This window comes from Cetorhinus maximus, chromosome 15 (genome assembly GCF_964194155.1).
Source record: "Cetorhinus maximus chromosome 15, sCetMax3.hap1.1, whole genome shotgun sequence".
In the NCBI taxonomy this organism is placed as follows: Eukaryota; Metazoa; Chordata; class Chondrichthyes; order Lamniformes; family Cetorhinidae; genus Cetorhinus; species Cetorhinus maximus.
This window is the reverse complement of record NC_135893.1, coordinates 98,266,917-98,284,285: the sequence shown is the minus strand read 5'-3', so window position 1 is coordinate 98,284,285 and position 17,369 is coordinate 98,266,917. Positions and strand designations below refer to the sequence as shown.

Genomic DNA, 17,369 nt, shown 5'->3' with positions numbered 1-17,369 from the left:
TTATCATTCCTCATCTCTACCCAAACTGCTTCTGTATCCTGGCTTCCCGAACTCAGGCTATCCCTCTCTATTGTGTTGTCATCTTTAATTAACAGAGCCACCCCTCCACCTTTTTCTAACATCATATCCTTCCTCAAAGTCACATACCCTTCAATGTTCAGGCCCCAATCTATCTCATCCTGTAACGTTGTCTCTGTAACGGCTATCAGATTATACTTATAATCTCTATTTGCACTATCAGTTCATCTGTTGTGTTTCGGATGCTGTGTGAATTCAGATACAGAGCCTTATGTTTTGTCCTTTTATTTGTGTAACCTTGAGCCTTAACTGTTGGTTTACTCCGATCTGTACATTTTGCCCCTTCCCGTCATAGTCTATTCATCATTTCCCATATTAATACCTTCTCTCTACTCTGATATTCCACATCTTCCCACATTTGATCACTTGCCCCCACTATTTAGTTTAAAACCCTTTCTACTTACCTGGTTGTGCAATTAGCAAGAATACTCGTTTCAACACTGTTCAGGTATAGACTGCCCCAACAGTACAGCCCTCACTTTCCCCAGTACTGATGCCAGTGCCCCACAAACCAGGACCCACTTCTCCCACACCAGTCTTTGAGCCATACATTCATTTCTCTGATCTTATTTTCTCTATGCCAATTTGCACATGGCTCAGAGATTATTACCCTTCAGGTTCCACTTCTTAATTTGGTATGAGCTCCTCAAACTGACTGTGCAGAACCGCTTTCCTTGTCCTGCCTATGTCGTTGATACCTACACGAAACACGATAATTGGCTCCTCCCCCTCCCACTACAAGTTTCTCTGGACTCTCGCTCTTTGCCGCAGCGAAAAGAGTGTCAATCCCCCACTCTATACTGTCCACTACTACCACCACATTCCTGTTGGCTCCCCCGCTTGAACGGGTTCCTGTACCACGATGCCATAGCCAGCCTGCTCATCCACCTTGCAGACCTCGCTTTCGCCACAAAGGTTATGATCGCCTCAAACCTGTTTAACAATTGCAATATCTGAGGCTCCACCACTATCATCTGCCCGGTCCCTTTACCTGCCTCACTCACAGTCACAACCTCCTGTCCCTCACTGCTGACCAAAACAACCCTATTCTAAGAGGTGTGACTGTATTCTGGAACAAAGTGTCCAGGTATTTCTCCCCCTCCCTTATGTTGCGCATTGTCTGCGGTTCGGCTTCCAGGTCAATTAATCCTGATCCGGAATTCCTCTAACGGCTTAAGTTTGCAGGCGTGTTTATCCTGGATTGCCTTGACGTCCAAAACCTCCCACATTCCACAGCTGCAACATAAGTAACAATGGCAGGATAGGTGTTATGTTATTTAGTTAATTTAATTACCTTCTTAATTAACTTAGAGTAATTCCTATGTATGCTCAATTTAATGTGCTTATTAAATGTTAGTAACACTGACAACTAAGAATCATACGTTTCTTAACTACACAGGCATGTGTTTTAGGTGTTTATTTTAATTATTTCATTTTAATTTTAAAGTTTTAGTTCTTTTTTATTTATAGATCTACCTTAGCTCCCATGTCCTAAGCTGGCTATGAACCACGGTCCCTAGCACTAAGCACTTATCAACCAATCAACTTACTATTAACTTACAAAAGTACAGTTCCTATACAATTACCTATACCTTAGGAATAGAATCGACTGCAACCAGTTACTAGATATTCACCAAATCACACAAATTTTATGGTAAAAATTCCACTTCCACCTCAGGTTTAAGAAAACGTCCTGCACATTAACACTTGGCAGTGTTTTTCCAAGAGAAGCACTGCAAACAGGGCAGCCTGCTGTCCAAATGTCATTTTCTCCAATGGTGAAAGAAAATAATTTGGTGCATTTTTAGTGGACAAGAGTGGTCTTTGAAGACAATACTGCCTTTCCTTGGCTCATTTGTATTGTTTATCAGAAATGTCAGAATCATATCCCAACAGATGCAATGACTAAATTTTAAAAATACATTTTCATTCTCCTTTAAAACATTATTCGTTCAGCCTATATTTCGCATGTGCTGCAACATTGCACTAGAATTGTCAAGACCAATCGATTTTAAAAATAAACAACTCTAGAAAACTGCTGAAAAAAGTATATTTACTTCCTGTAACACAACAGGGAGATTCCGATTTGTCCAGCTTACTCGATTAAGTTCATTTTTGAAGCACATATCAGAGTTCTATATTGTTTGAATACATTACACTAATACCAGCTGGCAAAATACATGAAAATTCCACTGAACTATATCACGAGATTTACCATCCCCAGTCTTACCTTATAGAAACGCCGCAATAAGTAGACACTTTCTTCCCTTGCACCCTGTAGAAAAGAACGAAAAATTATACAGCAACAGAAATAATGGAATAATGAATGCAACTATAACCCAATTAATGGATACATAGGACATCATGCCCAAATTGTATTACAACCAATATATAAATAAAATCAGATAAATTTTAAATCTGTAAGGAAAAAGATATCTCTAGCTTTATGATCTTCTGTTGTTGTGTCGAGCAGCTTACTACAATACAAATGCAACATTTCAGCAGTCAAGATGGTGTGCACTAAGATAGGTAGTTTTCAGCCTCCAATTTAAGTGTCAGAGGCAGTCAAAATAGATATCTGAGCACAGAGGAGCTGTTAACATTTTAGCCCTCTTCCATACAGACAGTCAAGCACATTTATTACTGCTTATTGATTTACTGATTATTCAGCTACAGAAATTGGATTCTCCAGGACAAAATATGTCAATGGATTAGTCTGTCAGTGAAGTGTGAAAACCATTCGTGTAAATCTCCGCCATCTCCATTTGGTCTCTAACTGGCACAACCTCAATGGAATTACTAAGATTTCTGAATCATCCTAATACTTCACAATCTAGTAATTCATAAAGCACATCATTTTGGATTATGTTCCTGCATCAACCCATTCTTATGTTTCCAATTAGATGGACTTCAGTGTACTAAAGTTTGGTGCCAGGAAAAAGCAAATCGAGAGATGCTGAAAGAAAGGACAACCAATTTTCCCAATGTTTTTTAACCCACTTAAGTGATTTATGTCACCATCTGAACTTAAGCTCCATAAGCAAAGATTACTCCATTACAAATAACAACAACAAAACTTGAGACTCCAGCAAAACACCCCCTCTTAAACCATTAAATGAAGAATGTCAACATATTCCTGCACGGTCTTCCCACTAAACATGAATCATGATCTTGCTGGTAACCACAACACAGCTAAGGGTCAAGCAATGGTAAGCAGCACAAACCAGTGAGCAAATATTTTAGCCACTGAGGTGTTGGAACCTATTCAGCCGCCATGCTCCCAACCCCCTTCCCCAAATACATATTCCTTCCAGTAGCAACTCCTTCCAATAAGTTATTTATTACAACCCAAAAAACCACTCTTTCTCTCGTGTCCTGGTATCTAGGCTCTTTACAGAAGGAGTGGGGGGGGAAGCATTAAAGAAAAACGGTCTTGCCCAAATTCATACACAATGTTGCTCAATTGTGTGGCAGGCAGAACATCTTTTTGGACTGATGGCATCCTGTTAGTGGAAACACAATTGAGCAATGTTGTGTATGAATTTCAGTGCTGCTGTGATGTCAGTTACATAGACATAACATCTCAGCAACTGGCTGATTGAATTAAACATGTTCTTTTGGTTCAAAAACAAAAATAGCTAGAAAAATTCAGCAGGTCTGACAGCATCTGCGGAGAGGAATACAGTTAACGTTTCGAGTCCGTATGGCTCTTCATCAGAACTAAGGAAATATAGAAATGAGGTGAAATATAAGCTGGTTGAGGGGGGTGGGACAGGTACAGTGTCCCAACCCCCTCAACCAGCTTATATTTCACCTCATTTCTATATTTCCTTAGTTCTGATGAAGAGTCATACGGACTCGAAACGTTAACTGTATTCCTCTCCGCAGATGCTGACAGACCTGCTGAGTTTATCTAGCTATTTTTGTTTTTGTTTGAGATTTCCAGCATCCGCAGTATTTTGCTTTTATGTTCCTTTGGTTGTTTGTAATAGGCAGAGTACAGACCATACTCAACCAGTCCACGCTTGCAAAACCCAAAACATGTCTATTAGATGTGATTCCATGATTTGGCAGCACTTGCTGAACAATCCCAAATGCGCTAATAGTTACACTAACAACCAAATTAAGATAATCAGTCAAGCTCATACAAAGTCATATGGACTCAAAACGTTAACTGTCTTTCTCTCCACAGATGCTGTCAGGCCTGCTGAGTTTTTCCAGCATTTTTTGTTTTTGTTACAGGTTTCCAGTGTCCGCAGTATTTTGCCTTTAGCTCATAACATGGTTCATTTACACTTGCCAGAAGTGACATACATCCAAATGCAGGGACCCATTCGCTGTAAACAAAAGGAATATCTTCTTGTGCCTTTTTTTAATTACCCAAGAGCTTGGGGAGCCTATAGATGCCTGCTGCTTTCTTCATAGTCCAGAGTTGACTTGCTCAACCAAGATCCCTTTTCTCTTGTAGTGTAAATTGTTATGGGCATTTGAAATTTGGCATTCTTGCATTTGCCCTGATGAGTGCAAGGTGAAAAGCTTCGGCAGCACGTGTCCCTTTTTAGCGCAATATTTTTGTTTCTTGGATCAAGGTGGGAACACTAAGCCATGATGGCAGAGGAATGACCTCCAGAAAGACCACTGCAGTGAACGGTGAAATATTTGCTGAATGTATTTCTATGTTCTCCTCTAATTTTAAGAACATTGTAGTGATTTTTATACCAAAGCTACATAAAAGAAAACAAATCATAGCATAAACTTTATTGCCCACATAAAATTCTATGTAGGTCAGTAACTCAGGTGAAACATTGTAAGTGGTGAAAAGGCCATTATTAAAGGTGCTGCATTTCCAATCTCAATGAGATTGTTGATAAAAATCTGACTATAATGGTGAGCACATTTGTGAAATTAAAATAGACTTTGCATGACAACTGTACCCCAGCACCCCCGGAAAAAAATTCTGTCACATTCTCTTTGCTTTGCTTGCCTCTTCTAGCCTCCATAAACTTCAATTTGTCCAAAACTTATTCCCATCTTCCATTGACTTCCTGTGTCTCAACACACAGAATTTTGAATTCTCACCCTCAAATCCTGCCACAGCCTCCCACATCTCTGCATCTTCTTCTAGTTTTGCATTCCGCCTTGCATACTCTGGATCTGAGACTCTGGCTTTCTATCTATTACTGCCTGCCAAAGATGCAGAACCTTCATCTGCTTCAGCCCTGCATCCTGGGGTTCCTTCTTTACACCTCCTGGGATGGCTCCTATGTTAAAGTTGCAATATAAATGCCAGTTATTATTGTTGAATGTGTTTTGTGAATGAACTAATAGGCAAATGGAGTTTTTCATCTTTACTTATTTTGTGATCGCTCTCCATTTTACTGAGAAACATTGAAAATAAATATTGAATCTCTAAAGTAATACATTGAAGTTTTCTATCAATACAAAAACACCTCATTACTTCATGCTTCCCAAATACATGAATCCACATTTATACGACTCCGAATGCAATGAATATGGGACCCAACAACATCCTGGCTGTAGTGCTGGAGAGTTGTGCTCAGAACTAGCTGCATCTCTAGCCAAGTTGTTCCAGTAGAGCTACAATACTAACATCTACTTGACAAAGTGGAAAATTGCTCCAGGTACATCCTGTCCACAAAAAGCAGAACAAATCCAATCCAGCCAATTGCTGTCCATCAGTCTACTCTCAATCATCAGCAAATATTAAAGCTGTTGTCGACAGTGCTGTTAAGTAGCACCCATTTACCCCAATAAACTGCTCACTGGATGTTCAGCTTTGATTTCACCAGAGCCACTCGTCTCCAGACCTCATTATAGCCTTGGGCAAAACATGGGCAAAAGAGTTAAACTCCAAAGCCGAGGGGAGAGTGACTGCCTTTGACATTGAGGCAGCAATTGACCGAATGCGGCATCAAGGAGCCTGAGCAAAATTGGAGTCAATGGGAATCAATGGAGAAAAGGCTCCACTGGCTTAAGTCATACCTAGCACAAAGGAAGATGATTGAGATTGTTGGAAGCCAATCATTTTGGCCCCAGTTCTTTGCTCAATAGTGCCTCAGGGTAGTGTCCTAGGCCCAACCACCTTCAGCTGCTTCATCAAAGACCCTCTCTTCATCATAGGGTCAGAAGTGGAAACTTCATTGATTAATGGAGTGTTCAGTACCATTTAATCAAATTTATCAATGGTCTTATCAAATGGCAGAGCAGGTTCAGGGGCCGAATGGCCTACTCCTGTTCCTAATTAGTATGTTTGTATGTAGGTTCATATTTGCAACTCCTCAGATAATGAAGCAGTCTATACCTGCATACAGCAAGGTCTGGACAACATTCAGGAACATTTGAGCCACACAAGTGCCAGGCAGCGATCATCTTCAACAAGAGAATGTCTAAATATCTCCCTTGACATTATCTGCCGCTTCCCCCCTCCCCGCCCCACCCTACTGGGGACATGGGCAGGGGGAGCAGTCACACTGACCAGAAACATAATTGGAGGAGCCATATAAACACTGTGCCTACAAGAGTAGGTCAGAGGCTGGGTATTCTGCACCATGTAATTTATCTCTCAATTCTCCAAAGTCTCTCTACAATCTGCAAGGCAGAAGTCAGAAGTGTGATGGAATACTCTCCATTTGCCTAGATGAGTACAGCTCCAACAGCACTCAAGAAGCTCAACATCAACCAGGTCAAAGCAGCTCACTTGATTACCACCCAGCTTAAACATTCACTCCTTCTATCACCAGTGTTTTTTTTTTATTCATTCATTGGATGTGGGCATCGCTGGCTAGGCCTTGAGAAGGTGGTGGTGAGCTACCTCCTTGAACCGCTGCAGTCCATGTAGTGTAGGTACACCAACAGTGCTGTTAGGGAGGGAGTTCCAGGATTTTGACCCAGTGACAAGTGAAGGAGCAGCAGAATATTTCCAAGTCAGGATGGTGTGTGGCTGGAGAGGAACTTCCAGGTGGTGGTGTACCCGTGTCTGCTGCCCTTGTCCTTCTAGATGGTAGCGGTCGTGGGTTTGGAAGGTGCTGTCTAAGGACCCTTGGTGTACCATGCCTGCAGTGTGTACGATCCACAAGACGTGCTACCGCAATTTGTAAAGGCTCCTTCAACAACTCCTAAATCCATGGCCTCTATGACCTAGAAGATCAAGGGCAGCTAGCACATGGGAACACCACCACCTGAAAGTTTCTCTCCAGGCCACACACCATCCCAACTTGGAAATATACTGCTGGTCTTTCACTGTTCTTGGGTCAAAATTCTGGAATGCCCTAGCTAACATTACTGTGGCAGCACCTTCCCCGCACTGACTGCAGCAGTTGAAGAATGTAGATCACCACTAACTTCTCAAGGAGAATTAGGGATGGGCAATAAATGCTGGCTTTGCTAGTGAGGCCCACATCCCATGAATGAATAATAGAAAACTGTATTGAGTCATCAAACAGCTACAAAAATTGTCAAGTGTACTCATTCAGAATGATGAATTCTCATTTCAATTGTTCTCTCCCCACAATTCTTTCACTGTCACAGAATGTGACCGATTTCCAATAGAAATCCATTACAGCAGCCCACAAAAGGTCAAAACCAAGTAAAACTGCATCGTGCAGTCACACCCACTAAATCCATGAACTCTGTTGTGTCTGCATGCTCGCTTGAGCGGCGATAAGAATATTGGGGAAGAATTTCTGCAATGTTGTGCTATTTTTTGCCCCAGCATGATTACCCCAAAATTGTCCAAACCATGTAAAGAACAAGGAATTTCATATACAAGTTACATACAGTGCACATCAAGTTTTTGCAATCTTTGGCACTGGTTCAAAAGGCATAACAGTGGAACTTGGCCCTGCCTCCAAAAATGATCACACTCCAGATTGAATTCATCAATTTGGTGAAAAATTGATGTTTTTAAGTCCTCATGGTTCTTAAAATGAAGTTATTTATAGACACCAGTATTTATAAGTGCCTTAAAAAAATAATTTATTGATACTTGTGCACCAATAAAACTAATAAATAATTCAGTCACGCTTTTTAAAGTCAGTTTTAGTTACTTAAAATTGGTTGCTCACACGTGGCATACTTGATACTTATTAAAAATGCTTATTTTTGTGATAAATCCGTTTTCAGCAATACGAATAAAACTGTACGAAGTTACCACCCTTAGATACAGAAACCGTATCAACGGAAATCTCAAAAAGATACCTGCAAAAATGTTATGAACACTTGGACGATCCAAATAGAAGCAGCTTTGGTGGAATGTGGGAGCCTTTTAGCCAACATTCCCAACAGGAGAGAAAACGCTATCGCTTGGACTGAATGCCTACACGGTTCCTTCCCAAGGACAGAGCAGTTTCTCTGCTTCTATGGATGTTGAGTGAAGAACTGTCCATTCTACTGAAAATATTTACAGTACATAAAATGACTATTTAAAAAAATAAAGACAAGGGCAAATAAAGTATAGCTGATGTCAGCCTATAAGGAGCTCATGATTTACAGATTTCACTGTACATCATGGAATATTTTTTTAATGCAAGGAAAAAGTTACATTCAAAAATGCTGCATGATTGCACTCATTCCTAGAAACTTTTATGTTTGTAATTATGCAAATGAGTGAGTGGAAACTTAAACCATAAAATCAATTCAGGTAACTAGTGCAATTTTGAATGAAATTGAAACTGAAAGCTAACGTGCAGGTGCAGCCCCAGGCAATTAGGAAGGCTATTGGAATGCTAGCCCTCAGTTCTTAGCACCCTCGCCTTTGAATCAGAGGGTTGTGGGTTCATGTCCCACTCCCGGAAACCAAGAACTGTGATTGTACTCAAAAGAGTTGCAATCTGTGACTGTTGATAACTCGAAAGAGTTTCATCGCAAGAGGATTTGAGTACAGGAATACTGAATTCTTGCTTCAATTATATAAAAGCTTGGTTAGACCACACCTGGAGTAGTGTGCGCAGTTTTGATCCCCTTACCTCAGAAAGGATATTATTGCCATAGAGGGAGTGCAACGAAGGCTCACCAGACTTGTTCTGGGGATGGTACGACTGTCTTACGGAGAGAGATTGGGGAAACTGGGCCTGTATTCTCTAGAGTTTTGAAGAATGAGAGGTGATCCCTTTGAAACCTACAAAATACTTAAAGGAATAGACAGGGTAGATGCAGGTAAGGTGTTTCCCCTGGTTGGGGAGTCTAGAACCAGGGAACACAATTTCAAAATAAGAGGGAAGCCACTTAGGGCCGAGATGAGGAGAAATTTCTTTACTCAGAGGGTTGTGAATCTTTGGAATTCTCTACTTCAGAGGGCAGTGGAAGCTCTGTCATTATGTTTAATGTAGAGGTTGATAGGTGTTTGATTAACAATAAACGTAAAGGGTTATGGGGATAGTGCGGGTAAAAGGCATTGAAGTGTTCGATCAGCCATGATCGTATTGAATGGCAGAGCAGGCTCGACAGGCTGAATGGCCTTCTCCTGTTCCTATGTCATATGTTCCTATTTGCACCCAGCTTACCAACTGTGCTCAGAGTGGAAACTCAACTTCTTACATTTTACATTTCTTCTTTACATTTCTCAAAGTGAATACATAACAGGTTGCCCTATTAGCTCAAACTCCCATCAATACTGTTAAAATGGAACAGTCGCTCTAGCATTTGATATGTGCAGTGTTAGAAATACAAGTGTGCTACAAATCAGATGATTGTGCATACTCGAATTGCTGAAAGGCATACTCTCCTTTTATCTTAGCTTACTTCCTTATCTTGTCAGGAGATGGGGGAAGTATTTGTCAGTTCACAATTAAGAGCTACTGAATCCAGCCGAAATAAGCAGTGCCACATTCTTGGAACAAATTAATTGAAAATCAGCCCCTATGCCATGGCTGACAGAGGTGCCAATACAGTACTGGCAATAAATGAACTGCAACTGTGTTTATTTAACAAGTTAGCCACTTGCTACAACAGGATCATCAAATAGCACAAACCCAGGGAATAACAGACAGATCTGCAAGCCAAAAAAAATCTTGACTGAAGCAAACTACAATGAAAGGAATAGAAACAAAACATTTGAAAATTTGGAGAAAGCTTGAAATAATATCCCAAAATCATTAAATATCAAAAGTATGCAATAAAACTTAGATTTTCCAATAAACTGATCAATAGCCAAACTTAATGCAATAAGAGGTGTCTGAAGTATTATTCAGGACATTATGTATCAGCATTATGATTGAAAAGGGAGCTTCGCACATGTACACAGATGCCATTTTTAAAAGGGACGGAGTGAATTTTATTGCCATGAGGAGATGATCATCCTGTTGGCAAATTCATTAAAGGACAGCCCAATTTTGTTTATCCAGTGCATGGATAGATACCTTCTGGAATAGAGGAAGTGTTTGAGAGATGAAGGGATCTGGCATTAAGTTAGGTATATTTCTATTTTGTCAAAGACATAACATGGAAATATTCCAATTTTGATAAATGATCCAGGAAGTACAGGATGGGGCTTGGATTTTCAAATACACGGGTCTCAGTTGGGATGGAAGCAAAGATCTTCCAGAGCTAAAAGAGACTTGTGCCCCTGGCATTGACTGGGGAAGATAATGCTCAGGTTCAAATTTCTGATTATACGCTGACAACTGCTGGGAAGTGTACTACGAGCTGTAATGCTCCACACAATCAAGTATAAATATCAATCCTGACCAGCCAGGCTTAACAAATTCGAGAGAACATTCAGTAGGGCAAGCTACCAGATGGTGAACATGGTAGTGGAGCAAAGCACCAGCATGAACGACTGTCTCGCACTCTCTCTCTCTTTGAAGGCAGAAAGTAAGCAAGATAGAAACAAAACTGCAGATTTTCAGACTTCATTTTCCTGCAATTTCTCTTGTTTTCCCAGAGATTAATTTCACTGAAGATTCCAGAAGTAGAAATAAGTTAGCAGATTAAAAAAAAGAGGGATTTTTCAAATGCATTTTCTTCCCCTTTTAAGTTAAACCTGTAGCATGTAGGCTAGCGAGCAAATAGTTAACTAATCCCAGGCTTGCGACAGGTTTCTTTCTAGTTAATGCAGCTTTCATATAACTAGCAGGAAGACAATTTATATAATGTTTGGTGCAAGACCAGCATGAATAGATGCTTGTTAAAGAATAGAAGGGTGTAGAAGTCTAATCTAATCAAAATCAATCCAATATGTATGTCATGAAGATAATGTATATAATGTTATTGGAAATTATTTTGAATTGGACTTGTGGTGTGTGTGTGTGTGTGTGAGAGTTAATTGGATTAAAGCCAGCTAGTCTGGGTGCTTTGATGTATAGTAGCTTTGAGGTGTTAAACAGTAGAGGGTACATTTGCATTTTGTTCAATAAACCAAGAAAAAGAGTGGAGGTGAAATCTTGCACCTAGCCAGCAGACACCAAGCAATATTTTATATTACTAATAAAAGTTGGTACTATGAGAGGGATTTTGTTAGAAGAGGTGGAGTTCAAAGGGCCTGGTGATACAATGAGAATTTGCATTCAAAGGGAAGGCTAGGTAGATACAGAAAAGAGTTTTGTGTGTGTAGTCAGAGGCATGTAATATCTAAGCAGTCTGTAAGCCTACAACTGTGCGAAGGAACCAAATTGAAATGCATTCAAAATGAGGCTCCTAAGATAAAATGTGCTTTGTGCTTTGCCTGGTGTCTGTTTAAGTCTATGGGTTATTGTTGCCTTAGTGAAGAATTACCTAGGAGTGATTGATTTGGGGGATTTGTTTAAGAGCTATTATGGTAGTAATTTGTAGACATGTGTATGTGTTTAATTCCTTGTTAAGCTAATAAATGTTTAATTTAGTTTATATAAAAAACCTCTGGAGGCTTGATGGTTTCATTTTTGAATTCGAAACTGTATCTGAAACATACCAACTGAAAATATAGGTTATGACAGTTGTTCAAAGTTTCCCACTGAGATTTTAAATAACTCAGTCTTTACCAACTGTTGTGTCACAACACTAATAATTCAGTTATGATCTTGCAAACCCTTATTAATGCTGAGCAAACAATGCACCACAGACAAGATACAACACCCCAAGTTTACTGGCAAGTTTTCTTCATTTTGACTAAATCTGTACAGGGTTTCTAAATATTAGTTTGTGTAATTCTACAGATAAATGCCACAAAACACCACTAAAGTCTTCTTTCATAGTGGACCTTTTAGTTTTTTTACCATTGCTAATGCACAAACACAAATTGGTTAAGGCATTACAACATGGTTGAAGTTTATCATTAAAAAAAGTTATCTTGGAGGATGCCAGATTGCCTGTGTCAGCTCCCAACTCCATCTGACAGGCCCCCGAACAGTACTCCTCCATTGCCCTGTTGAAAGGAGTAGAAGTAATCTGTTAAGCTGCAACATTAGGAGCCAGGATCTAGGACCTTTCCAGATATGAAGGAAGAGTTTTAATCTCAAAGGTTGTGACTATGCCAACACGCTCCTGGATGGTATCCCATATCCTACCTTCCATAAACATGAGGCCATTCAAAACTCAGCTGCACAAGTTTTCTATCTGTTCCCCTAACACCCATGCTTGCTGACCTACAAGCTCTCGGTCAAGCAATGTCTTGATTTTAAAATTCTCATACTGGTTTTCAAATCCTTCCATGGCCGCACCCCTCCCTATCTCTGTAATCCCATCCAGCCTCACAACACCGCCCACCTACCCCACCAAAGATATCTTCCTTCTTCTAATTCTAGCCCCTTGCATGTCCCCAATTTCAATTGCTCCACCATTGGTGGCTGTGCCTTCAGCTGTTTAGGCCCAAAGCTCTGGAATACTCTGCCTACACTTCTCAGCCTCTCTACCTCACTTCCTCCTTTAAGACACTCCTTAAAACCTACCGCTTTGACAAAGCTTTTGGCCACCTCACCTAATACCTCAGATGTCTCAGTGTCATACTTTGTTTTATAATGCGCTGCTGTGAAGCACTCTTTGGACATTTCATTATGTTAAAAAAGTGTGTTGTTAGCTGTTGTAGTCACAATAGTGGAACTGAAAAGCATATGGAGTCAATGACTGCTGCAAAAGTATGAGGACTTTCTTAAACCAGGAAATAAAACTGCAAGATAAAGTACTTTTGTATCAGTGCATCTGGATACAATTCTGCTCTCCATATTACAACAATGACACAGAAGTAATGGAAAAGGCATAAAAAAAATTCGAAATTATGAAAAGCTTGAAACAGTAAAGGTTCTAAGAGACATGGGGATCCACATACATATAGCATTAAAAGGTCGTGGACAGCTATAACAAATAAAATCAAAAAGGCTGATGCAGTGCTGGCCTTTATCTAGGTTATCAATAAATGTTATTTTCATTCAATGGTCATAACCATTCTGGGGGATACCAGTTGCTTGCCCACAGTTCTAAAGACGAGGTCCATTCTGCAGCCTTTGGTAAAAGACAGCTAAACTAAATTCCATAGAATTAAAGGGTTGTGTGCGTCCCTCTCACACATACATAGAGTGGGGAAGAGTGCCCAACAGGCAGAAGAGAAATCCTTGGCCGACTAAGTCTGAAACAGCTTAGCTTCATTGTAGACCTGTCAAGGGAGACAGCATGGGAATTCAGTAGCCTAATGCTTATGTCACTCATCTAATAATCCAGGAAACATGAGATCAAATCTCACCATGACAGGTTTGGGAATTTGAATTCAGTTTTCTTTTTATAAGTTGGATGAAAAACTGACCACGAAGCCATTGGATTGTCTTGAAAACCCAACTGGTCACTAATGTCCTTTCGGGAAGGAAACATGCCATAAATTACCAAGTCAGGTCTACATGCGACTCCAGTTCCATAGGTTCAATGTTAGGGAAGGAAACAGTTAAAGTAGTACAATTGCTAATTATTAGGTTGTTTAACTAAGTACCCATTTGGTTGTACAAAAGGGATAACAGCCGAAACTAGTTTGGTCTATGGAGAGTTTTCTGACAAGCAACAAAATTGTCTGAAGGAAGAGTCTGTTTTGGTTTCAGTCTTCATTTCTAAACAACTATTGGAACTTAACAGTGGTAGTAGAGAATGGTTCCGGCTTGTAGGTAAGAATATTGGAAACTAAGCTTTTGTTTGACGAAAGACTGTATTTGGAGTTAACCTATGAGCAGATTGGTTTCGAGTCACAAATCCCCACCACCCAACCCCCCCCAAAAATGGCTGAATCAAAACAGTGTGTTGGGGTATGATTACCCACTGATGTTTTGAGCGTCAACCATATGACGAATGGAAAAATGAAGTAACCATGTGAACACGGGTTATGTCCTTGCCAAAGAAAAAAAACGGGATGGCTTTGGCACTGTGCATCTTATTTTGCTTTCATATGGCAGCCAAAGTATTTTCAGAGTTGCAGCCTGAGCACTTGGACACAGATGAAGGTTTGGGAACTTCTCAATTTTATGGATATGGATAAGAGCTATCAAAAATATTATTTATTAAGTGCTTACGAAGCATGGTCCAATTTTGACAAATTTAGAAAGTTGGGAGAAAATTCCATAGAAGATTAATTCAGTAGACAATATGCAAGATGGCAAAAGTTCTGTCTAGAAATTCCCCAATCAGTGCTGGCATTCAAGTTACTAGAATGAGCCAAAGGATCGAATATGGACAGGCTTCTAGCTCTAACGGGAAGTTTGCAGAAAAGAGACACGTTGCTAAAGCAAATGTCAGAATCTCTAAAAAAAGAAAAAAATTCCTTGGAAAACATTCTTTACTGGCAGCATTCATGATGCAAATGAGCCATTTGGTGGTAAGACAGAAAACGGAGAATACAATCTTAACGGGATGTCGAGATTAACAGAATGCGGGCATCAGTACGAAAGCAGATTTGTAACTAGAAACAATGGGGACAGAAACACCTTGGACAATTGAGGGGGGAAAAAAGAATTAGGGATTTACGACAAAAGAATGAACCCAGGAAATGCCCAGGGTTTGGTCAATTATGTTTTAGATGCAATTCAGAATACCACTATACAATGAACTGTCCTAAACGATATAATGTGTTCGAAATTAAACATGAGACAGAAGACTCAGAAGAAGGAGGCATTAACCAGAGGGCATTGTATAAGTTACAAGAAGTTTCAGCCTGGTGATGAACATCTTGGTGGCGGAGTCCTTCAACTGTGCAGTGCGAGATAGCGGATGCATGTCTATAGTCTGTGGAATAGACTGGTTAAGATGCTATCCGGACACCTTAAATGACAAGGATCGGAACAAGGTTAAAGAATGAGAGTTCCATCAGTTTTAGATCTGGAGATGATAATACCCTAAAATCTTTAAAAAGGGTAGATAGCTGGAGTCAATCATTTCATCAACATGGATGCAGTGTCCAGCAAAATATCGTTACTGTTGAGCAGACCATTGATGAAGAAAGCGCAAATGAAGCTGGACATGGAAAATGACAAGGCCATTATATTTTAAAAACCTGTGGGTTTACAATTTATGCAATCTGGACACTACTATATTCCTTTAATGAAACCTAACTTTTCTACTAAGGAGATTAAAGAAGTGTTATTAGCACCAGGGGATAGGAATTTAGAAGTCAAAAAGCAAATGATGTTAAAATTGTTTCGGCAGTTTACCACCCTTCTTCGCAAAATTAAAAATTTTGCAAAGGGGTGCAGGAATAAGAGATGGAGAGTATGCTAAACTAAGAGGGGATAAGCGATAGATGTGATATATGCAAGAAATACAGAAGGACACTGTCATGGCCAATTGTGAGTATACGTTTAGCAAGGGATTTCAGTGAAGTTGTGGCAATGAATTTAAAAGTGTGGGATAAAGAAAAGAACATTTTCATTTTACGTTTTCTAGATTTGGCAATAAGGTTTAGCCAGTTGACAATCATATACAGTAAAGAAAATAATTGTTGGCGGTGGGAGGGGGGGAGAATGTGCTTCCTCCGAGTTCATGAATATAATAGTTATGAATACTGCAGCTGAAAGCCCCTTTAATATGGAGTGTGCGAAATGAATCACGGGGTTATAGATGAGATGCTTAGTATAATATTGGCTGATAGACCAAGCTGTAAATTAACACCAGCTCTAGCACGGGCTGTCCATGCCAAGAATTCACCATAGATGGTTGGGGGCTACAGTCCATATCAGATGGTTTTTGGTAGAAACCCAAAAATTCTTTCAGTCCTGAGTCATCATCACCCAACTTGGGAGGGAACTACCATTAGCTGTACCTTTTCTGAGCATTTAAACACACTACACGCAAGTAGAAGAGTGTTCCTTAAAGCTGAAGTTTCAGAAATAATTCTGCGAGCTCCAGGAGACAATGTACGACCATCAGAAACTATTTTCAATCAGGGAGACATGGTATACTATAAGAGAGAAGGACTTAACGAGTGGAAAGGCCTAGGAAAGATGGTAAAACAGTCATTTTACAACATGGGAACCAGACCACTCGGGTGCACTCATTGAGATTAGTTGGTGCAGGTTACAAATTTGCAGGTTCGGAAAGTGTAGGAAGGGACAAGGAACCACGTACTTTTCATATCCATATGTTGCATGATTGTGAGGACCAGGTAGCTGAAGTTGACAGGGTATTTGAAGATGGAGACAGTAATTTAGGCGAAAACGATGAAGCAATTTGTTCCACAGGACAGCTACTGAAAGCTGGCACTAAAGTTACTCTGAAGAAGGGTCATATGGTCTCAAAGTTAACTTTGTTTTTCTCTCTCCACAGATGCTGTCAGGCCTGAGTTTTTCCCGCATTTTCCGCTTTGTTTCAGATTTCCAGCATCCGCGGTATTTTGCTTTTACCAAAGTTATGTACTTGCCAGAAGGGGCCAGTCAACGGCAGGATGCAATGATTGTAGGTAGAGCAGGGAAGGTTACGCAAAAATATAAAAACTGGTTAAATAAATGAGATAAAAAGGTCAGGATGTTAGACCTATGGATTGGGAACATGAAGTACAAAAATGGAAGGCATGTAAATGCAGTATCAGTTCAGACCTTGGGTCTGGGAGTGAACAAGCCTCGAGGAAGAGATCGAGAACTGTTGAAAGAACATCTATATATGGGAGAGGGAGATCAAACAGTAACAGTCCGGAGCATGATAGAAGGCAGGATAGAGGGCGTAGCTCAACAAGGTCAAGGAATATGGCACAGACTGGTAATGCTACAAGCAGCAGAAGCCCCTGTGATCGAGAAGTCTTAATAGCATCAAACAGCAAGAATTACATAGTTGGAAAGGATTTGGAGTGCACACAGAGGTGCCAGATAGGGGACAACAAGCTCTGTCTCATAGAT

At 40.1% G+C, this 17,369-nt stretch overlaps 1 protein-coding gene across 1 annotated transcript in view; it reads right to left on the bottom strand.

Moving 5' to 3' along the window:
* Positions 1-17,369, bottom strand: part of clec16a (C-type lectin domain containing 16A) — a 287,366-nt gene that overhangs the window by 143,790 nt on the left and 126,207 nt on the right. The window contains exon 16 of the mRNA XM_078559039.1: positions 2,309-2,353. Within this exon, the coding sequence (XP_078415165.1) occupies positions 2,309-2,353 (45 nt within the window). The remainder of the gene's footprint in view (positions 1-2,308; positions 2,354-17,369) is intronic.